Genomic DNA, 24,456 nt, shown 5'->3' with positions numbered 1-24,456 from the left:
TTGCACCCCCTGGGAAAATGGAAAACTACAGGTCCTCTGAAGAGCCAGTGTTTTTTTTAGACACTCCATTTGCATTGTGGTAACATGCACAATTTGTACACATACTTTTGTAACATATCATACCGGGTTACACGTCGCACATGCTCGTAAATCCGCTCAAACATATTTCACGGCGGAAATGTTCGAAGACAACTGCTGTGTGAACATTGGGTGTGGTCCGAATATCTCTTCGGAGAGCAACGGGCAAGAACAGACGCTTACTTTTTTGGTCAGTAAGTTATGAAGCTTCAAAGTTCTTCGACTACCGAGAAAATTTTTTGGTGGATCATGTTGCAGCTTTTCAGCAGTACCAAAGCTGAGAAACGATCCGGCAGAAGAATGAAAGGTGGCCAAAAAATTGAAACTGAGAAAAAAGCAAAAACAAAACTCGGTATCTTCAAAGAGCGCTACACAAGTAAAATGCTTTACTTTGCAAATAAATGCCTTATAAGACACCAGGAGAGTAGTTTATCACATTTTCCAATCGAAACGGCCCCATTGCATGTGCTTTCAAGCAGTTTGTTGATTGCGGAGAAGTCGACGATCCCGTAGTTAGCCGCCGTCGGGTCAGAGCCCTCGCACGCTGTTGCGAGCGTCCGCAGCTTGCGCTCGCTAGCGGAAGTTGCCGATAAGCTGGAGATCTTATCTTCAGTCTGTATCTGCTGTTGTGCACGATCGGCACTAGACAAGAACGTCGTGTCGATCCTTCTACCACGCTGCCTATCACTGACGTCGTCGAGGCGGCCGCCGACACAGGTGAAGTCGGCATTTCGACCGATGAATCGCGTTCCGCCGCCACGCCGTCTTTCGCTGGATGCGCTTCTGATGCACCCGAGCCGTGATCCCGCTTTTTTTTTCATTTATGCTTGCGCTGCGCAACTTTCGATTCGGCTTCGCCACGATCAAAGTTCCAAAACGCGGCCGAGAGCGTAGGCCTAATTCACTCCGGCGGCTGCGGCGCACTTCGTCTAGCTCGCATGGCGCCGTGCCATAAGCCGCCGCAACACGTGCAGTCTTTGTTGAGGATGATCAAAAACGTCTGCTCCAATTTCTTGCCAGCTTGCGCGGGTTAGACCTTTACGGACGTAATCGATGAGAACAACACAGTATACTACGGCGACATCAACTTGCCGCTTTGCGTGCGCTGCAGCCGACAGCGCGGGAGGCCCGACGAATCGGAAGGCGTTATTTGGTCACGTGGGCTCACTGTGCCAATAGGCTCACGCGGAGGGACCTTTTTTGGCGCGGATTTTCTACGTGAATTTTGAGTGGACGGAAACAAGGGCGGCGGAATATTCAAGAAAAGCGCGGCTCTTTCGAATGCGACCAAGATGGCTGCCGTAGGGAACGTAGAACGGCAACAGCGCGGCGCTGAATAAGCCCGTTTTTTACGCGTTCATCGCTAAAAATTTAGCTCGCTGATGGCACATAAAATGCTGTCACGGCTAAAATACTGATCTAAGACGCATGAAAATTGGCGAGGTTATGCATCAGTAGCGGCAGAATCCAAATAAAACATTTTCAAAAATTCGATTTTTTTTCTGATTTTCGGTCTCAAAGACCCGTGTCCCCCCTTAAGTCAGCAAAAGAGCTGTGAGGGTGTTGCCAACAGCACACTTCGGCATTGTTTGGTTGACCATGTAGGCTAGCTGCCCGAGTCGGCCACGCAGTGTTCAAGTGGGCGCAACTCAGAGGGGAGTCGGTGGGAGAATGCAGTTTCTCAAAAAAAAGTGAGCTAGCTGTTGGGGTGGTCACCTCGAGTCCAGCAGGACGTGGGGTCCTCTGTCACTGATCGAGAAATAGACTGTCGGAGAAAGCATTGTGCCACGCAGCCAGTTTTGGCAAGCAAATTCTCTGTGAAGCCACTCCATGAGCTTCATTTTCCATCACGGCATTGGTCAAGAACATTCTTCTGCTGGATTGCCGTGGCTTTGCCTGCAGTGCATGTGCACCCTGACAATGAGATCACATGAACGGCTGATAAGCCTTTTCTGGCTTTGAAGGTGTTCCACTGTGCTTTTTCCCCAATTCTTCCTTCCATGTACTCTACAATGAGGAGGTTTTCGTGGTGCGTTAGTTGTGCCTGGCAAACAAGAGTGCCCTGTGTGCAACGAATGCAGTGCAACGCTTTGCAAGTTTCCTTTGTTTGCCCTGGTAACATAGTATCTGTGTTTGGCACAAAGATTTGAGGAGCCTGGAGTAGCAGCTGGACACCTCCCCCTGGGGTCCGTGCACGTGTGGTGTCTGAAGCCTAGGTACGGCCAAACATAAACTAAGCCTGCAAGCTCTGGAAGACACGACAGAAAAAAAAAAAACTGGTGTACGTATTAATTTACTGAAAAAGTGCACCAGGTTACTGAAGCAGTACTACTCGGATCACGCAGGTCTGCATCAATTTACTAGACAACTCTTTTTTTCCTATTATTTCAAAACACATGCCGTAAACCCCTCGAATTTCAGAAAGTGCAGTTTGCGCACAAAAGAACCTTGTTTATACATTACAGTTTGCTACGTCTTGCCCGGTTTTGCACACTCCAAAAGAACAGGCGCAGTTTAATTGCCACGAAGCCTACAGTTTCCCTTCCGGCTGTTTATGTTCAAAAACTGCAACAGGCTAGTACATGTCTCTGCTAAAGAAGGGTCACAGCTCCCGCAGCAAACCTCATCTTCACAAGGGAGCAGCAAAATTGCCAATCACGTCTTACTGGTGCTAATCCAGCTGCCCTACTGTCCGATGTGAACCTACAGTTGTGCATGTTATAGTAACCGTCACACTGGCAGATTCAGTGTAATTTTGGGAGAGTGCGCTTACGGCCCCGGAATGTCACTTTGGCGGTATGCTGCTACACAAGAGAGAGAAGCGTACTTTGGGAATGATGGTGATGGGTACTTAAGTAGCACTTATAGATATTTGTTATTCCAGGCAATATTGTTTAAGCAATAGTGTGTCATAGCTATAAGCAGCTCTCAGAATAAACTTTAGGTACAAACGCGGCAGATGCGGCCATTGCATGATGTGCAACACGTGGCCCTGGCCATAAACTTTCAGAGATCCAGAGTAGCGAACAAGTTTTTTTGCGGTATAGTGTGCTTTAGTGCACAACAATACCCTTAACAATGAAAACAATAGTTTAATAACTTATTTTCGAGTGAATGCTACCGAGGCTAGACACCCCGACGTAGCAAAAAGAGTTTGGCGAATGCACTTGCCGGCAAGTGCGCTTCTCGGCGAGCTGCACTAAGCATTCCCGTTTGACAGTGTGCAAATGACACTAGTGGCAAAGTGCACTTAAGTTGGCCTGTGTGACAGGGGTAATAGCTTCCTAAACAGAAAAGTTCATCCACCATTCAACATTTGTTATGTAGTAGCCCCACTTCCATTCCTGCCACCTCACCAGTAAACCAAATGGTCTTCATAGTGCATGCTGTGTCACGTTGCCTTTTTTCCCTCACAGTTGTGTGCGCAGACTTTTCCCCCGCAAAGACATTGTTATCGAACATCACGTTTCGTCAGATCGTGGAATAATTTCCTGTGGCCACCTATAAAAATGTAACAATGAGGTTCCACCATACCATTTTTTACACCAACGCTACGTGCACGTGTAAACATGCAGTTTCTTCAGAGCAACGTAGACAGAGATCGCAAAAACTGCACACGCAGTGCGACAATGTTGCAAGCACCGTTTACTTAAACATTTTATTAGACAGCCAGAAACACAAATATCAAAACTGATAATATTAAATGCATTAGTCGAAAAAAAAAAAGTTAAAACGAGATGACTAAGCTGGCGCTCGTTTTGTGATGGCTGGAGAGGAGGGGTGTGGTCCTCATTTGTTCAGTACCGAAGGCACGGGTACGTCGGACTTGAAGTACTCCAGGTTGGCGTAGATGAGCACGTTGATGCCGACGAAGGCAACTGCGAGGGCCACCTTGAGAAGCAGGGACAAGCCCTTCCTCTGTTGCTGTTGTTGTTGCCCGGCCTTTGCCTTCACGTGGTTAGCACTGCTGCTTGCCTCTTCTTTCCTTGCAGTTGCAACCCTGCACAACAATGCGACGTCAATTAATCAGTCGACAATACATATAACGACAGGTTGCTTTCATACAGGAAGGACCCTAGAACCTTTTCAAGGGTTGTGGCGCAGCAGCAGAACTTCCGACTGCAGCCACGTATGACGCCGTATTATTGCCAAAGTTTGAATGAGAGGGCAAGGTTCTGCCAGGCGTTGCATGAGAGAGAAAGAGAGGCTTTTTTCTGGAAAAACAATTTTTGCCAGCATGTATATAACGCTGGCACGCTACTCTGCAGAGGAATGGGGTTAGAAGATGCCAGAAGAGAGAGAAGAAAATAATAATAAAAAGAAAATATGAACAAATATGAAATGCGCAAGTGTACCTAATACGAATATTTACAACTAGGATGTAAGGCAAGTTTAGGCTTTTCTATATGAAAGAATCATTAAAGGTTTCCAATTAGGCTAATTTCTGACAGGTAATTAAACAGCGACTCTAAAACCATCGCTGTTTGAAGGGTGAGGCATTAGACCTAATATGCTCCGCAATGTTAATGGATTGTGGCAAATCGTGCCCTTTTGTCGCTCAAACAATTGTCTCTCGCCCTTGCGATACGCTGGGCATTCAAGTAATATGTACTCCACTGTCTCCGTGCTGCCACTGTAATCACAGTAGGGATTATTTGCCTAAGCATCGCTATTCTGCCAGTGCCAGTGGTTGGCCCTTGTCTCTGGGGAGCCAGTAAGTAACCTGTGTCGCGCCGTTCCACAGTTCCCACTTGATCTGTTCGATTCACCTGCACCACCTGAACCAGTTCACGAGCTGCAGCGCTGGTTCACGAGTTTCGTGCACCCCCTATGCCGATGCTTAATGCAGTCGCGCACGTGCACACTAGCAGCTGAGCAGACGACGCAGCATTCAGGTGTAGGCGCCATACCCACGTCTACTAACGTGGAGTGTTTTGCCAGGGTGTTTGCGCCTCAGAATGTCTACATGTGCAGTCTGCCACCTGTCATTGTTAGCTGGACGGCATAAATTAAGCGAACAAAAATACAGCCTGCACTATTGAACTCGCACTGCACAATTTCTGAACTTCTTGTGCAGCACCGCCGTGAACTGGTGCTGATCGGTGCAGGTGAAATGAACCGACCTACTATTTCGCCAGCAGCATGCCACCCTACCAACGATGTCGCACGTGACGTTTCTGCCCAGGTCACGCGATACTCCCGCATGTGATGGCAACAGCGAGTTCCACTGATGTGGTCTTTAGGCTACGGAAATACCCAGCTGTGGCAGGCGGTCCGTTTCAATTCGACTACGAGGCAAAGAAATACAAATGTTACAACAGCTTTCTTACAAATGTGTACGAAACCATTTTTTCCCATTATCCTGGTAAGTGTCGTAAGTTACAGTTAAACATAAATAATTCGAACTTGGTTATTTTAAATTCCGTTTAATTCAAAGAATTTCTGTGGTCCCATGTTTTGTAATGTAAATTTGAATGGCTAATTTGAAGCAGCGGTTAGCACCAGCCCGGCCAATTAGAAATCTATGGGAGCTATGTGGAAATTCTCAATCCCGATTTCACCGCAAGTCCATAAAATTGACAGCCTTTAGAAGCCACAAGGCAATGCACTGTAGTAATGCTAATGAATGATACGCGAAGCATCCCAGCCTCACTGCCGCCAGCGAAAAAGAAGACGTGTTTCACTGCAAAGCAGCGGCGACACGCAATGTTAACGGCGACACGCAGCAGCTTCTTGCAATGTTAGCGCATCATGATTCAGCCATTCTCTCTGGAAATAAAGCAAATATGATAAAGGATGGTCTGACGAAATTCGTGGTGTATGCAAAACTCCAATTGGCGGTTGCTCCAGCAATTTGTGCACTTCACCGCTGGTGGAGTTTTTGCCTGCAACACCCCTACTTGGGAAACTGTTAGAAAACTTCAATGATCGTGTTTTCAAGCCAGAACAGAACACATCACATTCCGCCAGACTTGCCATTACCACTTTCTTTATTCTCCCAGAAAGAATGGGCAAATGTTGTATTATGCAGCGCTGACGCTGCGAAGAACGTGACATGCTGCCTGCATGTCCACACTGCACTGCAGTGAAGCAAGTTTTCTTTTCTGCAGGCGTGCACTTCAGCTTATCACAAGACCGTTTTTTTTTCTTTTTTGCGCTGGCAGCATGGAGGCTGAGGTCTCCATCTACGAATCATCAGCAACGTTACATAGCATTGCTTTAAAGGGCAGCAGTTCCCCGGGTTCGCGGCAAAAGTGGGAACAGGTATTGCTGTAAAACATAACCCTGGGAGCTGCAATGCTAGTAAACACAGGAAACGACCACCTCCGATTAGTTTCAGTAATTCAAAGTTCCTTGCATTCCGCATTTTGTATGTTTCGTTAATCCGAAAACACATTTGACACGAAATTTTTTCACAGCCCCAATGACTATAGATTAATGAGGTTTTACTGTATGTACGTGAACGCAAGACAAGTTGCTTGTATAAATAAAACGATGTGGACGATGTGACCTATAATGTAAAGTGTTCCATAGTTTTGCGGCAGTACTATAAGAAAATGAATATAAAGCATAGTGAGTCCTACAATGAATTTGCTAATTACGATACCATGAACTCATACGCGGCAATGCACTGTTGCCTTATCTGAACCTGTTGGACCTAAAGCAGTCCGTTTCCTGTCCTAACAACTTCCATCTCTTCGAATGGCAGATCCCCTCGTAACTGGGGGGTGTCCAAAGTACAGTCGAACCCACTTATAACGATCCCAGATATAATGATCTATCGGTTATAACGAGCATATTTTGGTGCAACTACCAAAATATGGTATACCAATGCTACCCATTGAAACTGTGGCCACAATAGCGAACATTTTCAAAGCCTCCTACTTTTACAACGAACACTTCCGACACAGCTGCGGTAAAAACATGGCTAATACAATGCGAAAAGAAAGTTAAAACAGGCCTTCAAAGCATGAGAGAGGCACACGCTAGCGCCTGCCCTGCTGCAGTTTACTTGCGACGAAGATATCATCGATCGCGGTGACCACCGCATGCAGATTTCTGACGCTGCGAGTGAGGTCACGCACTCTCCAGACGTATCTTCAGTGGCAGAACGGCAGTAAGGAAAAAAAAAAAAAAGGAAATGGGAGGCAGCATGAAGACTTGTGGTCAGCTTTCGCACAGCAACCTTTTCTAACGCCATTCTCTGCATCTACGACCGCCTACGATAAATGTCTTGGAGTGCAAGAAGCCATAAATGCAAGAAGCGATAACTTCTTGTCGCACTAAAGTTCACTGTGGGCGTCGAATCGCCGACACCCCAACGTGCCACAAGAGGTCGTCCGTCTTTTTGGTAATGGCAGAGACCGGTAGATCCGCGATTACGACTTCCGTGCGATTGCGGCGATGCCTTCACGGATAAGCACCAGAAAAGAGCGCAGGCGAGGTGGTGGCTGTTGACGAACATGCCATTATGGCTAATCGCCGGCAACCTTATCACAGTCATCTGCAGCTCTATGCTCAGCTGCGTGTGTGGCATAAACCGAGCGGAGTGACGGCTGTACAAGCACGCCATGCTGCGGTTCGTAAGTTCGCTGCCATCGCATCGCGCGAGACCGCTTGCGCGTTGCTTGCAAAATGCTTGTATTCGTCGTGCTGAACAAACAGGCTACTCGCCGCACCTATGCACAGTCTGAAGTGAAGCATGCACGACGAGTGCACAAACGCGTGCATACAGCAGACAGCAAGCGGCCCGGAAGCGATGGCATGAGCCGAGTAGGCGACGTGCTGCAGGCAATTAATTAGCCAGGGATGATCGCTTCCACGTGGCGGTACCGCGCTTCAGTGAAACGGCATCAGTTCATTGCAAAGGTGGTTTAATTCGCTCGTGAGCACGAAGCGAGTGTAGCTTAACCCACGAAAAGGCCTAACTTGTCACCGGAGGGGTTGTTACAGTTGGAACCCGCAATAACGAAATCGGCGGGGAAAGCACAGAATTTCGCTCTTGCGGGAATTTCGTTGGCGCGAGAATGCGGCAGAAAAACGTGGAATTTACAAAAAACATATTTTATTTCCAAAGGTCAGTAAGTTTGTCTTTTGCGGGCCTCACCATGCAGCAATTTCATGCCTCTCAATCAGGAATCTCGTCTGCCACGGCACAAAGTTCGCCCCATGCACTGGTCAGTGACGGCGGCACTGCGCTGTCACCAGTACCGTCATCAAGTGCGCCTACAGGCGAAACTTCTTCCGGCTCCGCTGGATCAGCGGGGACCAGCGCAGAATCGTGGACAGCGAGTTGCACGCAACACCGAATTCTTCGGAGATGTCCATTTTTTTCCTGCCCTTTTCCACCTCACTGATGATTGCAGCCTTATCTTCCAGCGTGATGAACTTCGCTTTTCGTTGGAGGCGGGCATCTTCGCAGACAGCGAAATAGGACGAAGCAATCGCAACACACAGTTCACGTTTGCACCAAGCCGACCAAGCAAGCGCTCCACAAATGGCTTAACACATGCGACCATGTACGCGGAAAAAGCCGACAAAGCCAAGCACAGAGCCAAGCCACCGAACAAAACTCCATGAGGAATGTGGATTTGGCTACGTAGTCCGTGATTACGAGCAGATGTTTCGGCAAGCCATCATCATCATCACTGTTGCCAGTTTTGTTATTTTGTAAACAATGATGACGGCTGCTTCTCAAGTGCGCTAGAGCGATAGTTTTGCACAATTTAAGCGTAGCATGAATGCATTTCAGCAGTTTTCGAATGTAGTTAATGTTGCGAGAGTAGAATATTTGCGCACTCCTGTTTCAATAATTTCGTTAATGGACTGCGGTATGAATATCTTTCGTAGTTGCGAGTTAAGAAATGCATTGACTCCTTTGGGCGTTCGCCGGTGCTCCGAAAATATTTCGTTGCGGCGAGAATTTTGTTCCCTCGGGATTTCGTTATCGCGGGTTTCGACTGTAGTACTTTTTAACAAAAATGCGCAGAAAAAAAAAAAAAAAGGAGCCTTGGTCGCAAAGTGCATGTTTTTAAGGGTGAGTCCATATACAATGAACTACTGATATACTAATGAGCACTTTCGAGTTCGTTATAAACAGGTTCGACTGTATTATGTGAGACATAAGGACTGATATTGCCACGCATGTTTATTGCTTTATTTTGATGTATTCGTGTTTCACATGCAAAGACTGTTAGCGATGCTCGGCGCAGACCGTGCTTCGCGATTGTTTGAGATCATTCTGTTGAATTACGCACAGGACGCAAACAGTCACGTTTATTTGAGAGCTCATGCAAGCACCAGTGGTAATGCTGGAAGGTTTGATGACATGTATAAAAGATGACACGCTCTACTGATGGACAGACAGATTACTGGACGCCGATGCTGTTCTAGCTGCTATCAGTGTGCAGCTTGAATTGCTTGTAGTTTGACCTTTCATTTTCCAGGCACAAGTTCGCCCAAATAAAGAGTACTGTATTTCCCAGTCTTGCTGCAGCCTTCTTCACCATCACAAACACGTGACAATATGGTAGATGCACATTTTTGACGTGTCATGTCCTTATGCAGCAATACCTACAACTTTTTGAGAGCTACGCATACCAAGCAGGCCAGGAATAACACGCAAAGAAAGAATCAACACTCACTGAGCCCTGTTGCGTAGTGACATCTGCAGTGGTGGGCTGGCCCCTGTGAAGGACGCGCTTGTCCGGCTTGTCAGGGGGCCCTCCAAAGCATCCGACGTGCCAAACACTCCGCCGTATCCAAGATGAGAGCCACTGGCACTGAAATTATAAGCAGGCACTGAACAGAGCTGCCAAAAACTACACGGTGAAACTCTATAGACTGGTAAAAACAATCTATTGATCTGATTGCAGTGATGCTACTGGCTTAGGCCACTTTGGAGCAGCTTTTGGAGCAGGCAAAATTGAGTTTTGGAGCAGCAAAACTAGCTTTTGGAGCAGGTGCTCTGCCTTCAACGATTCATTCTGAGCCGAAGAATTCTTAAAGGAGTCCTGACACAAAAATTTTCGCCCCGCATTTTTTTGCTGCAATGTGTTGCTGGGGGCCTGTTAGTCATAACACGGCACATCGTTTGCTGCAGGGCGCGACAGCATAATTAATTACAAGCTCCTCATTACCGACACAGCCTCAGTTTCGGTTGACAGAGCTCCAAAGCGACAAGCCGCCGGGTGCAACTATCACCAACAGCGAGTGAAACGCTCGGTCACGTGAGCACACAGAAGAGTGACGCATTTCCGCGCGGTCTGTCGTCGTCGGGCTCATCGTTGTCTGATGGCGACGATTTTCTTGCGGCGGGGATGGAAGAAATTTTCGACGTGGCGAATCACTTCAGGTTTGACCCGCTGGCGAGGAGCGATTCGTCGGGAAGCGCGTCAAAACAGAAATGGCGGCTACGACGTCATCATAACTTGTACCGGTTGCAACGGTTACGTAGGGGAAGTAGGGGGGTCACCTCGGGTCACCTCCGAGGGTGTCAATGCACTAGGTGCGGCCTATAATGCTGGATCGCGCTCGCGAACTTCAAAATTCATATAAAATACCTTCCAAGCTTTATTCGCTGTCGATATTTTGCAGATGGTACACGCACGTACACGGGAATCGATCCAGCAGGCTATCTCGGCCGCGAAATTTTGTGTCAGTACCCCTTTAAAAAAGTAATAAACATCGACCATAGCAGCGTCGACATCCGAGCCAACGGCACTCAAGCCGCGGGCAAATGAGTTGTGCACTTTGTGCAAACAGCACTCTCCTACATCTATGATGTCAGGGTATGCTTCCTGCATCTTTTTTTCTGAAGCTTTTCATTGCATTAGGGCCATCCGTAGAAAAGCAAATGACATTTTTCTGTGGCAGCTCCATCACTGCTCTGCGCACTTCACTAGCCAAAATTTCCGAAGTCGCAGAGCCCAGCCGGAAAGACTGCAGGTGTTCCACAACTCGCTGCATTTTGTTGGAGAAATGCCTAACTACAACATCAAGTTGTTGGCACCTCTGTTCAGGAAGAGGGGTCTCGTCAATGCTAACAGAAAAAACCACATCCGGCTTGTTCAGCTCGTCAAGCACAAGTTTCTTGAAATACGGCCGAGGCCATCACTAACTATGTAGGATGCCTTGAACCTCTTACAACTAAACTGCTTCGCTGTTTCGGAATCTCCAAATAACTTGGGAAACAAGGCAGTTGCTGTGCCGGCCCACGAGTATGGGATGCCCTTGAGAGTCATGCCAAGCACAAACGAGTTTTCTGCGTTGTCACGCGGTCACACTGCAAAACGTTCCATGGACTGCCGAATTCCAAGTCGGCTGGATCGTTTTCGGCCGCTGCAGCCCACCTTGAAGCGTCTCAATGACGAATGGTAGCATCAATGTGCCGTTTCATGGCTGCATGTCGCTTGACTGCTGCTACGCCGTGTTGCCTACAGTTGATGCTTTGATTACAAAAAAAAAAAAAAAAAATCACAAAACGCAGTTCCTTCGTCCGCTTGACAACACCATATTGATACAGTATAACCTCATTACAACAGACCTTCATAGTGAAGAGGATTTGGTCTGTTGTAAAGGGAGTATGTAAAATCCAAGTACTGTTACAAGAGACTTTCATGTAAACACTGAATGGGTCTGTTATAACCAAAGAGAATTACGAGTCACAAACATGGTCTTATTTTTAACGGGGGACCAAAAAAATGCGATTTTTGGAAAATCGCATTTTCAGTTTCTGTAGCCCATTTCTATCTGATTCCAAAATATCTTCAATGAAAACTACGTAGAAGAGCTATAACAAATTTGTTTTGCGTCTGCCGACTTGGCGAAAATTGCGGAAATATAAAAAAAGCGTTTTTCAAAATTATAGCTCGGCAACAGCGCAACTGGGGGCCACCATTTTGGGCTCGTCGTAAAGAGCATTTCTCCGCGTTCAAGTTCTCCGTTTCAGCTGGCTCCTCCATTCAGTAACAAGCGTACGAAAAACACGTTTTGGCTGCTTCTGCGGTATTAACGCAGAAGCAGCCAAAACGTGTTAATGCTCGCTTCGGAATCGTCGTCTGCTGCTTGTGCGTCGCGAGGTCGTGGCTGTCGAAAATTGCGCTACTTAGTGACGCGTTCGCACTCGTTCTGTGTTTACGGGTCGACGATAATTTGGAACGCTTTAGTTGGGCAGCTGCAAGCGGAAGCTCAATCATCAGATTACGATAGCGCGCCGCACTCGTCACGAACATCGCAGACGTGCGACAAATAGCGTTGACTCGTTGGACCCGCTGTTCGAGGTTCTTCTTATCAGCACTTCGAAGCTTATGACGAAGACCACCGCGGGACAACTCTTTGTACTCGCAATCGAGCATGACGTACTTTGAAACATCGGGCACCGCGGCCACGCACATCGCAACCGAGCTTTCTAGATGTCGTGGTTAGGCCTAACTCCGTTCACGGTGCTGATCTACAAGCCAAATATGAACTTTGCGGGCAAGAACATCGCGCTAGCGGACATAGGTAAGCGAAGAAGCCGTAATGTCCTTCGTCTCAAGCAACGAATCGCATCGCCCGCTGGCTCCTCAGAACCGCGGATGGGCATTTTGCGCATCGGCAGCGGACTCCCCGGCCAAGCTCGCTGCGCAGCGACCGCGCGGAGAAGCGGTGGCAGCGGCTCGCAATTTCGCGTGTCAGCGTCCCAAACGCAACACCAAGCACGCTGCGCGCCGTTTTTTTTTTTGTCGCTACAGCTAGGCATAGCTGATCATTGACAGAACGGGGATCGGCGGCCTTCAATCTTAAATCGGTACGTCGATATCCGCGGTGCGCTGCTCCCGTCCCGAAAGTATGCTAAGCGATGTTTGAAGTCGGAAGTTAATGACCGTGGTAGAAAAGACCGCTCTAAAGGAGTCCTGACCACCTTGCTGGCCTGAAATTTTAGTCAATTATATCCCAATGTCCGTTGTACCAGAATCCGTTGTGAACGAAGCTCAATCAATGGAACTAATACGGAGGTCGGCATGACGCCGCAAATTGGTATGTAATATCCGAATGTCTGTTGTAAACAGATCCTTTGTAACGAGGTTATACTGTATTTTGTCTCCATTTTCATCACTCATGGAGAACGTCCACGTACGTCCGCGTACAGCGCGATGTCGCTCTCAATAGGGGAACTTCATGTAGTTAGTTTCATTTCTGAAAGTCAGAGTACACCCCTTTGGCGCAGGCTTGGCGCAGAATCGCCAAATTTTGAGGAAATGTAGCAGGTTGTAGCAGCCAGGGCACTTTCGCGCAGTCTGTAGCAATTGGCGCAGCGGTAGCATCACTGTGATTGGTACGTGTTCTGAAGTTCTTCATAACACTTTCCTTGGGCATCAACACATCGATGACAACGCCATTCCCACGAATGAAAGGCTCCCTGAAAATCGGCTGCCATGACCTCTCTCAAAGACTCTCTGACTGCCCACTTGATGGCATGAGCACTGTCGAAACTGTGATCTTTCAGGCTTCTCTTGGGATTTGAGAACAGAACAAGGCCTGCCGGGCTCACATCAGGGCTGTTTCACGGCTGCATCAGCCCTGATGTGCGCCTGGTAGACTTCTTCCACTTTCCAAAGCTCAAGAGAAGCCAGAAATGTCACCGTTTCGACAGTGTTCATGCCGTCAAGCGGGCTGTCGGAGAGTCTTTGAGAGAGGTCACGGCAGCCGATTTTCAGGGAGCCTTTCATTTGTGGGAATGGCGTTGTTATCGACGTGTTGATGCCCAAGGAAAGTGTTTTGAAGAACTTAAAATGACATGCACCCATTGGATCAATAAATTCTTTTTATCAGACCCAGTCTCATTACTTTACGGACAGTTCCCTGCATATGCCGATCTGAAAGGAGATTGTGAAATAGTCAGATTATGTTGATAATTCAAAATAGATATGTACGCCTACTTCCAAGTTTATATGAAACCTCTGCACGTCTTGTACAACCTCATGAGACTGCAAAATGCAGCAATTGGCCGATTTGTCCCTCCTAGGCTGTGCTGATGGTTACCTAATAAAAGCTCACTTAATGTTTACTCATGACTCTTTGTGGAACACCCGCACACGACCAAGAGACATCGCGTTCAAGCATGCACTAAAGAAAAGAGAGAGAGACGATACAAATAACAATTCCCAAGGTTTCACGTGCCAGAACCATAGCATACGATTATGAGGCACACTGTGATGGGGGTTTCCGAATGAATTTTGACCACCTGAGGTTCTTTAAGGCGCATTCAAATTTAAGCACGTGATTGTTCTATGCAACCGTGGACCATCAACCTATTGCTTATCAGGGATGATGATGCTTCCTTGCCGTGTGCCACCATCGAAAACGCAGACCTGCCGTGAAGCCGATGTCTAGAGCCACGGCCATTTGTTTCACCACGGCCTCTGTGCATGGCTCATTCGCTTGAAGCACAGTTGAAAGCGCTGCAATACGGTAGTGCATGAGCGCAGACACGTGGTTTTACTGCTCATTTCGCTAGCTTTCTTTAAATGCCAGAAAAAACCACCACGCAACATGTACGTTGCCACAAAAAATTGGACTAGGCATTTAGGATTGCCCTCTGCGAAATGACAAAACGCGCTTGGCCCCAAAATGAATATTAAAAATATGGCACAATAAATCTCAGTTAATTAAAAAATTAAGCACAATACAAAAAATAGCCTAACAAGCACCACACGACTGACTACCGTATGTTGTCGGTTTCATTTAGTTGCGATTGACCACACTTTTTAAAATCCTTGCTCCTTGCTATGTAAAACACTGTATATCTGGCTGCTCCATCCAAACAGCACGAAGGTAGCTAAATAAATGCTATACTAGTACACACTGACGAACCCTCAACAAATAAAGACCAGGGAGCGTACCTGAGACCAAGTCGTGACGGGGGGACGTCCTGCAGCGGGGTGCCCTCGTAGTCGTCCTCGTCATTCTCGGCTTCCTCCTCTGTGGCCGAGAACTCGGCTGTGTTGTTGCCCACGTGACTGGCAACAGGCTCGGGAGTGGCACCTCTGTTGAGGTACCTCTGAAGGCGCTTCTCGTACAGGCTTCGTGTCGTGTCTGCAATCACCAATTGGGTCTCCCACAATTAAACCAGCAAGCAGGATATACGCTGTTGGGCGAGTTGGTGCATTGATATTCGAGGTACTGTGGGGCAATGAAAAGCACTGAAGGGGCCCACTAACGTTATTCAAGCCCATATTTTTGTATTTGAGGGTTGCACAAACTGAAGGATGGACAGTTTAATGCAACAGCAACGGCAGTGATAAGGGCACACAGTCCGAAGTTATCCAGCCTAGAAGATTCGAAAACAAGAAAAAAAAAAAAAGCACATCCTCAACTTGTTTGCAGGGTCACATGACCACATTTCTCTCTCACCAATGACATCGCAAAGCTTTGCCAATGGATGGAGCTTGAAACGCCACAGTGTAGGTAAATGAAAGGCTTGCACACTACGATTGCCTGTTCTATCCAGTGTACTGATGGTGCCATTGCCATGGTAACAAACAACATGGTGCCCAACCATGCAGTTTTATTTACACTACTGAACAGGGAAGGCTGTTGTAAGAAATGAGGCTGACTTGTCAGAATTGGAGCACTCAGTTCTGCTTTGAAGTCAGGCTTTGCACACCATTCCTTTTAATGACAGGGCGAGGCAACAATCAAACTCGCCGAAATATTTGTGGCACAACTGAGACAAGGAAGAAAAAACGAGAAGACAGGATAGGGCTGGTGCAGTTTTGCAGTCGCCAGTTTTTATTACAACTGCGTATATTTAGCATTCAATGAAAACGCACACTAGATAAACAGAAAACCCAATAACACTGCTACCAAGCCAGCACAATCCAAGGGTGCTACATTCTTTTTTTTGATGCAATGTTACATTTATCCCTAACATTACATTTATCCAATCACACGCCAGCACTTGTTGCCATCATTTCCATCAGAAATGGTTCTGGCGAGCGCCACTGCGTTGATGTGGTTGGCAAACGTAGTGACTTCACTGCGCGATTAAACATTAAATTTATTGATATCGATGCATAGCAGCCTAAGGCATCTGTCTATGCAACCCACAAATAACATATAGGTGCTTCAAGAGTGTTCGAGGGTCCCTTCAAGGAAATGGAAAAGACGCAAAGAGCACAAACACACATGACAGGAAGAAGCAGGGAAGCACTGGCCTGAAAATTGATCAAAGCTTACTGCATAAAGACGGGCAATGCTTGCTGGTAGCATTCCTTCTCTCTCTCTAGGAGGGTGAATGCACTTTTTTAGATACTTTGCTAAGATAGTTTGTCTGCACTTTTGATGTCGTGCACATCTTTTGTGAACCGATATATATAGAGCTGTTGCTACTGAATGTAAATTTATTCGAAAGCTTGGCGCTTTCAATACTTTCTTTAGTTGTGCGAGTGAGCCCATAGCTACTGTCACTGTAAGAGAGCTGATGTGCAACGAAGCAATCCGTCACGGTTGATGCCTTTCTTTGTTTATGCAATTCCAATAAGGGTTTAAAGGAGCCCTAAACCACCCCCGATATTTTTGTAACATTTCAAGGAAATAAGCGCGTCGAATTCAGAATCCCGTCGCAATAAACAATGCCACATGTGGCAGCACTAAGTGCCATGGGCGCATCACGAAATCAAGAAAAGAATCGTGCTGCTCCTCAGGCCTTTCCAGTATCCCCAGTAGTACTTGCCACGACATCACCAGGAGCAAACGCTGCTGACTGGTCGAACAAGAACCTGTGTCAGCTAGCGGGCACCCTGCTTTTCCGAGCAGTGCTGTTCAACGCAAAGTGAGGAGTCGAGATTAGCCAACAAATGCAGCAGAGTGAAGGAAAGAGTGAAAAGATTGAGCACCAAGTTTCGATCATAAAACCCTTGCAACTCCATTATTATGGCACTGTTTCGAAAAACTCTCGTAGCCACATGTTTGTCATCGATTGCTATTTTTAATGGTAACCACGAAGACCTTAGCTTGGTTTATCGCTTGGCTTGCTACTCCAGGTGTTGGGTGATGACTACGGTATATACCACGATGACAAACAAACAAATAAGCAAGTAATTCATCATGTTTCATTCAGGTGTGTAGTCCTTAAAGGAGCACTGACATCAAATTTTAAAGTCGAGATGTGCCATTCATTCGATTGCTCGATATGCATAGGTCTTCTTGGCCAAATTTGAATGGCGTCCGTCGCGTGAAAGTAACTTTATTTCGAGGGCAAACAGCGTACGAAAGCTCAACGGAAGATTGATCACGTTGCGACATCGACACTAGTGCTGCGTGTAAGGTGTGATACATTCCGCAAATACCATCCTGAGTGACGATACGCTAGTAACAGTGACGTCACCGATCTGAGTGTATTTATTGTGGCGCCGAAGCCAGGCGACGCTCTCACTCCCAGCCAGTGGCTCTCCTTGCTGTCCCGATCCGTGCTTGCGATTCATCGTGTCGCATCGACTAATTTGTCGCGTGCTCCACAGCGCGAGTGCGATCAATCGGAGCGACTACGTGCCAGCATGTCAGGAAACCGCTGCGTAGTGCGGACCTACTCGTCGAGGCACGGAAAAAGCGGAAAGTGCGTGGCCTTTCATTACACATACGGTACACGCCAACACGACCACAAGCTATCAAAGTGGAGTAGCCTATAGATAAATAACATCGCTAACAAGTAACATGCATGTAGCGTTAATAATGAATGTTAGTTCGTCCGTGGACTTCCTTGCGCTGGCGTAATACCGGGTTACTGCAGCCGTAACCGTGAGAGGCCGGATAGGTGGGGCCATCTGGCGGCGCAAAGAAGAACCTGGCAAGCACAGAATTGTTATTGTAGAAACCTATCATATTCTATTTCTCCGCTGGTGTGAATTCGCTATGCCGTGCATGCTAAAATTCTCTGATATAGCTAACTGAGACACACCAGCGAGTATGGCCCAAACGTGCGTCCCAGGGCACCTCCTCATTGCTGCTTGGAACGGCGTCAATTTCTGAATCGCTGTTTCGAAAGAGTCGAAGCGAAAATGATTCGCGACGTCGCGTATCGCGGTGATTCTAAGTTCCAGTATGTCGTCTTCAACACAAGTCGATACTTTTGACGGCGACGCTGGTGACAAGGCATGACTGAACGTGCGCACCTAGCAGACGAAAGGTTAGCTGAGCAGCTGATCGTCACGTCATTCCTTTCTGTAGACAAGCGGTAAACTGGGGCGCGGTCTGGAGTTGACCGCGAGGGAGCGCTGCCAGCGCTAAAAAATGGCGGGCTTGCAGGCCGTTTTGAATCGGGCTAGATACCGGTGATATAAATAAATAAAACAGATAGCTATTCGTCCCTCAGTTGCATTTTCGGTCGCGAAACGCTACTAGGGGGTAGATAACTACACGTGGATGCAAATATCTTGACATGCGTAAATTTGATGTCAGTGCTCCTTTAAAAACACTAACAGCGCTTTCGTGTAAAACTAACATTTCTCATGCACAACTGCAACACCGCAACTAATATTTGCACCTCTGGGTGGTTTAGGGGCCCGTTAAAGTGAATGCATGGAGGAAGAAGAGCTAAGGAGAGGCCCTGACGTCGCACTCCTGAAGCCTCCCCGCTGCAAGCATCCGCATCTCCTCCTAGCGAAGGAGCCGCTAAACAGGCAGCTATTTCCGACGCATCATTTTCAAGCGCATGCGCACATCAAGCGAAACTCACAAAACTTTTGCAGTCCTTTTTTTTCAATGTGCAAGCTGTGCACGCAACACAAGCATGCTAGGCACCTTCTGTGTGTTTTGCAGGAAAACTATGCCACGCCCTGCTGATGCATATACGCAGAGCAAATTGCGTGCACTGCAGAAAGTACCAGACGTCACTTTTCATGCGTACGCACATTAGCTTCACAGGTGAAGCATGAATCCTGCATGGCATTTGCCTGTGGAACTACCCGACGTGCACTCTACTGGTTCTTACTTATTGTGCCAGCTCTAGACACCTACAAACTTTTGTTATTAGTGTACGATGCGCTGTACACGACATGCGCCAAAGGTATCGTATTGTGTTTTTCTAGGCTGCATCATTTATACACTGAAGGGCAATAAACTTTTGTTGTTATCGGACTACGCGGTGCAAATGTATTGTGCACTGTGCGTGAATTGCAGGCTTGTTGCTGTGTGTGCACGGAAATGGCAAACTGTACATTCATGAATGCGAATACATTACAGTGGTGTCCTCTTTTCATTGTAAAGTTGGCTCAAGTACGTGCAGGTTAGCATTGTGCTGCATAGCTAATAAATAAGCTCTTAAAATCGTGCAGTGCCACGCACACTCCTTATGTAAGTGCAGAGAACAGCTAATCGACCACTCGATCGGGAAATGGGCGGAGAGAAAGGAAAAGAAAGGCCCAATGCTTGGCAATCTTTTAAACAACTTATGCTTATCCTCTAGATTACACGACGTAAAAAATGCATAAATCACCGCCACACTAGTTCAAATACGATGCCGCTGGCACTAAATGTTTTCGATTATGGCACATACTGGCGCTTTCTGGACTCTTGTACAAAAATGCTTCTTGAATTCCAGCACACAGCACTTCAGCCTGCCATGCACAAACAGCCAGCTAAAGGTGCACTTACACCATTTCACTGCATGCAAACTGCAGAAAGTGTGTTGAGCTTACACCGTGACTACAAATCTGCAGAGAAGCGAACTAATGTGGAGAGCACACCGACGGGTGTCTGCTGTTCTGCCTCAAAAATCCGACATCACTTCTGCCACAGTTTCCGCAATGCATTGGGATATGATAGGGCCTCCCCTTAGTTCTCCTTCCTCCATGCATGGACGGCAGCTTTGCTATGGCTTAGGAATGTCAGAGCGTACTATGTGGGCCAAATTGGCTTCATTTGGCACTTATGCCACAGCAGTTCTGTCACCTCGGTTACGAACAAGCACTCACCAACAATGGGGCCGACTGGATCGCCAAACTCCTTGAGCTTGGTGTAAAGCTCGTCGTTGGTCAGGGAACGTACCCCTTGGGAGACCTCGACAGGTAAGCTGGTGTCATGACCCTGCAGAGGGAGACATTACACGAGGTGAGTATCCAAGTCAAAAGTATGCAAGGGCAGCAAGGGTGAGGTCATGTAGTGGCTCAAGTGTATCTTAACGTAGTTTGCAGCTCTTGCAATTTGAGAACCCATAAAGCCCTTTCCAAAAACGCCTACTCCACTCTCAAAACACCTGGTAGCTTTAAAAGCGATGTCACTGCTGAACAGTGATATCGCTTTTAAAGGGACCGACAACTGATTTTTCTCGACCCAGCTTTTTACGGCGCGACAGGAAGCTTACCCTTCGTAGCGTTTGTAGCTGCAGTGGTTTATCCTAAAAGCACGTAGTTATTTTATAAGCAGTATTTTTCGATCTGAAAGGCTCCAAACACGCATGAAGGCTTGCTCCAGCAACGCTGAGAATTGATAGCAATGCTGCTAGCCCTTGTGAAAGCTGTCGTTGTTCTGCTTTTGCAGGAGTTACTGTAGCTATGCTTAACCACCTTTATTTTGAGCTTTCCAGCCATTTTTGAAAATAGCAAGCTGTTACAATGAGACGATGTGGCTTTATACACCTTCTCGGTATTTGTACAGCGTTGTGCGCGCCTGCGACCAAGGTTGCCTGCGCCTGTGTCATGGATGGCTTTTCGCGGCATGGGATCATTACGCCAAACGAAGGCAGCGCCACTTTGTTGCATACAACTAACGCAGGCCTATATGTACATTTTTTATGGAGTAATATCTTTTAATATAAAGAAACGAACAATATTTCAGTACTAACAGAAAAGTCATCGAACGCGTACACCAATCAATGGTCACGTGACCGCCTTCATCGGACCGTGTATGATTTTGCCGCCAGAGGCGCCAAAGGTCATTTTTCACGACTTTCAATGAAGAAATAAAAATATAAATCCGCCTCTCACGAGATAAACTGGGTTGGTTTGAGTCAATGCGACGGAAAATCTTTCCATCAGCGCAGTCATCTCATTTCATGTTCTGGGCAGTTGCCGGTCCCTTTAAAGTGTGCTTGCTGCGGCCACTCTATCCTCACATGCAGGGGCGTAGCCAGAAATTTTTTTCGGGGCGGGGGGGGAGGGGTTCAACCATACTTAATGTATGCTCGTGCGTGCGTTTGTGTGTGTGCGTGCCTATATACGCAAGCAAAATTGAAAAATTTCGGGGGGGGGGGGGGGGGTTTGAACCCCCCCTACCCCCCCCTTGGCTACGCCCCTGCTCACATGCTTCTTAACCTCATCTGCCCACCTAACTGTTGGCCTCCCTTTGTGTGCTTGGCTCTTCTTGGAATCCAGTCTGTTGCTCTTAATGACCAGTGGTTATCTAGCCTTCAAGCTCATGTCCTGCTCATGCCCATTTTTCTTCTTGATTTCGACTAAGATGACCTAAACACGCATTTGTTTCCAGACTCGCTCTGCTCTCGTCGTGTCCCTTAAGGTTACGCTTATAAGTTTGCTTTCCATGGCTCACTGCATAGCCCTGAATTTAAGCCAAGCCCTCCTTGCAAGCCTCCAGGTTTCTGCCCCGTAGGTAAGTACCGGCAAGATGCAGCTGTTGTATATCTTACTCTTAAGGGACACTGGTAAACTACCATTCATGATCTGCAAATGCTTGTCAAATGCACTCCACCCAATCTTTATACTTCAAGAAGAAATCAAGCATAATACAGAGGCAAAAAGGGGCAGGGCATTTAGCAGGCACGTGGCAAAATATGGCTTTGCCATGGTGTTGCAACAAACGCAAGCTGGTATGGTATCTCCTAATAATTTTGTTGTGCGCATTTACAGGGACACCAGCAAGGCACACAGACACAGACACGAAGCACTCTGTCTTTGTGTCGCTGGCATGTGTCCCTGTTCATACGTGCTACAATGTCGTCACCAGTGTGCCCCTGGGCCAAACCTTTCTGCCCCTGCACTGCCAGTCCAGGGGAAACAACATGTTCTGCAGGCAGGAAACCTCCAACATGTGCACCTCTGGAGGAACTCCAAAAGAGCTGCATAATAATATTATGGCAGTGATGTCATTTTATTGTGGAACACCTTCTGAAGTGTTGATCCAATAAGTTCCACTGGCTCAAGGGAACAACATTTCAATCATTTCAGTCCCCAACTGATCATAATCGATCAATGTTACATCCTCCATTAATTCCCTAATTGTGGTACAGGCAATTTTGTTAAAGCAAACATAAGGGAGCCAATTGATCACGCTCGCACTCAATGTCTATGAGCACGGCTGCTGTCTTGCACATGGCACTACAATGGCTACAAATGCATATGTGCCATCACTTGCCACTACTTTGCTGCAAAGCTAGCTTAATTTCGATTTCCTCGCTGCAACTTGTTGGTGTCGTGTTGACATGGTTGTCCTGGGCTAAACCTAGAGAACTTGAAAAAATGAATTCTAGCACAATGGCAAGCTAAGCAGCGTGCCTCAGAACTTTTACCAACCAAAACTGCGCTGATTTGCCAGTTCCTCATGGTACAACGAAATGTGGAAAGCTGGCTTGGAGCCATTAAATTCTGGGGAAAACAAAAGGTGTCTTCACAGTGTGCGCAGGTACCAACAGCTACACCAAATGCATGTGACAAACTACAGTAGTAGCGACGAAACATCTAGTTATCTTTTGTCAACGTGCCCAAAGTTCATTTTGGCCGGTTTTTCATGGTACATTGGCTCGACCAGCGGATCAGACTAGCGACTGCATTCTTCATGAAAAGCACCGCTGTTTTCCGATTATCGTTATCGCCAGTCCCGAGTAAAACCAGCGCAAGGATTGATTGAAAGCACAGGAGCAGTACATGTTTGCGACAGATAACGCGAACCGCGGGATCAACTGGAAGCCAGTAGCAGCTGTGACCAATGCAACGACGTGGAGTCAGCAGAGAGGAATGACCCCATCAAACCGAGCTCAACGACAGGATAAAACGACAAACTGTGCGAGTTGGCAGCGTGCCATCGCCATTCCACTCACTTCCAACGCTCGCAACGCGGGGATCGAGGCAGTGGGACGATGCTTACAACGGAAAACTCGCGCAGCGGGCTGCGCACCATTTTCGAACGGGCCGCCAATGGCTGGCCGTCAAAGAGGCCGAAGCTGACAGGTCGTACTCGCCTTCGTGTCCGCTTCTTCGTCGCTCGAGAAGTCCAGGAGACTTTCGCGCGCGGTGTCCGATCCGGGAAAGTGCTCGCGGTAGAGTCGCACCAGAGTGTCCTTCGGGGAGCCGGGCGGCACCGGGACTCCTTTCTGTTGCAATGCCTCACGGAGACTAGTCTTCGTAAGCGTAGCCATTTTTGTCTCCTTGCCTTCCCGAGTGCGGCCCACGCTTTTCTAGTAAACGAACACGAACAGTGGGAGACACCACCACTAAACGACGACTACGACACAACAGTCGGCTGGCTGCACGGCCTCTCTACACTCGCACGCCGGTCGCTCGTGCGTGCTTGAGTGGGGAACGTCACTTTTTGTTGTTTGCTATTTATAGCCCGGCCTATTCTCGGCGTGCCAGCGGCGAAACTTTACATGTAAAACGTGACGCGTACACGAAGAATAAAAATTGCGTATGAAATATTGCTGCGCCACCACAAACAATAAAGTAATTTCATTAATGTCAACCTTTTCTTAAAATGTGCGCAAACTTAGTTTGTATAAACGCCACTAGATGTTGCAACAATCTTTGTAATTTAAAAGTGATCGAAATATTTGGTTATTTTTGAGTGCGAAAGCCTGAGTGCGTTACTAATAGTACTTCAGTGTCAAATAGTGCGGCAAGGCGCAGGCGCTGCAGGCACCGGCCATGTGCGCGTTGTGCGTGGTTTGAAAAGTTGTTCAATCAGTGCGGTGTTGGTGTTGGTGGAATAGGCTCCAAATTCCACGATGTCCGTGCCATGCAGCCTCCTCCCTCCCCCCGGGTCGTGCGGAAATGAGCCGGCGGAATGGTGAGGCTTTTGTTCTTAGGAAAAATCGCGCGAGCACCAACGTCAACAAGCGTGCTGCCTCCGGGGGCCGTTAGTGAGAGAGTTGTTACACAGTGCGTCATGGATTTTCACCGTGTGGTGCGAGTTCGACTTGCCACTGCGAGCATAGAAGAGTAATATGGTTTGGGCTAGTTGTTAAATGCGAAGCAATTCCTTGCGAACGAAACAAAGACCATGTCTGTGTGTCTATCTTGCCGCCTGTGCCTGTGCGTCTATTATCAACTTAGAGACTTTGGAAATTTTAACCGGTCAAGGAGTAAGGACAGCACAATATTTGTTTGTGGCTTTTAAGCTTTAATTTATAGCTTCCTGCCTGATGATCCTGAAATTGAATCGTAAATG

The 24,456-nt window shown here is 47.4% G+C and overlaps 2 protein-coding genes and 1 pseudogene across 3 annotated transcripts in view; 1 reads left to right on the top strand and 2 right to left on the bottom strand.

Moving 5' to 3' along the window:
* Window positions 1-24,456, bottom strand: part of LOC119395851 (eukaryotic translation initiation factor 3 subunit M-like) — an 84,328-nt pseudogene that overhangs the window by 10,334 nt on the left and 49,538 nt on the right.
* LOC119395857 (calcipressin-2) overlaps window positions 1-24,456 on the top strand; it is an 88,619-nt gene that overhangs the window by 34,596 nt on the left and 29,567 nt on the right. The gene's annotated exons all lie outside the window — the stretch shown is intronic.
* LOC119395854 (lamina-associated polypeptide 2) lies at window positions 3,818-23,661 on the bottom strand. Its single transcript, XM_037662858.2, has 5 exons — window positions 23,252-23,661; window positions 20,034-20,145; window positions 14,964-15,156; window positions 9,723-9,860; window positions 3,818-4,078 (listed from the first exon to the last, which is right to left on the bottom strand). The coding sequence occupies exons 1-5, from the start codon at window positions 23,426-23,428 to the stop codon at window positions 3,868-3,870; spliced, it is 831 nt and encodes a 276-aa protein (XP_037518786.1). The 5' UTR covers window positions 23,429-23,661; the 3' UTR covers window positions 3,818-3,867.

Source organism: Rhipicephalus sanguineus, chromosome 6, assembly GCF_013339695.2.
Source record: "Rhipicephalus sanguineus isolate Rsan-2018 chromosome 6, BIME_Rsan_1.4, whole genome shotgun sequence".
Classification (NCBI taxonomy): domain Eukaryota; kingdom Metazoa; phylum Arthropoda; class Arachnida; order Ixodida; family Ixodidae; genus Rhipicephalus; species Rhipicephalus sanguineus.
The sequence above is the reverse complement of the archived record's forward strand: the minus strand, read 5'-3'. Positions and strand labels throughout refer to the sequence as shown.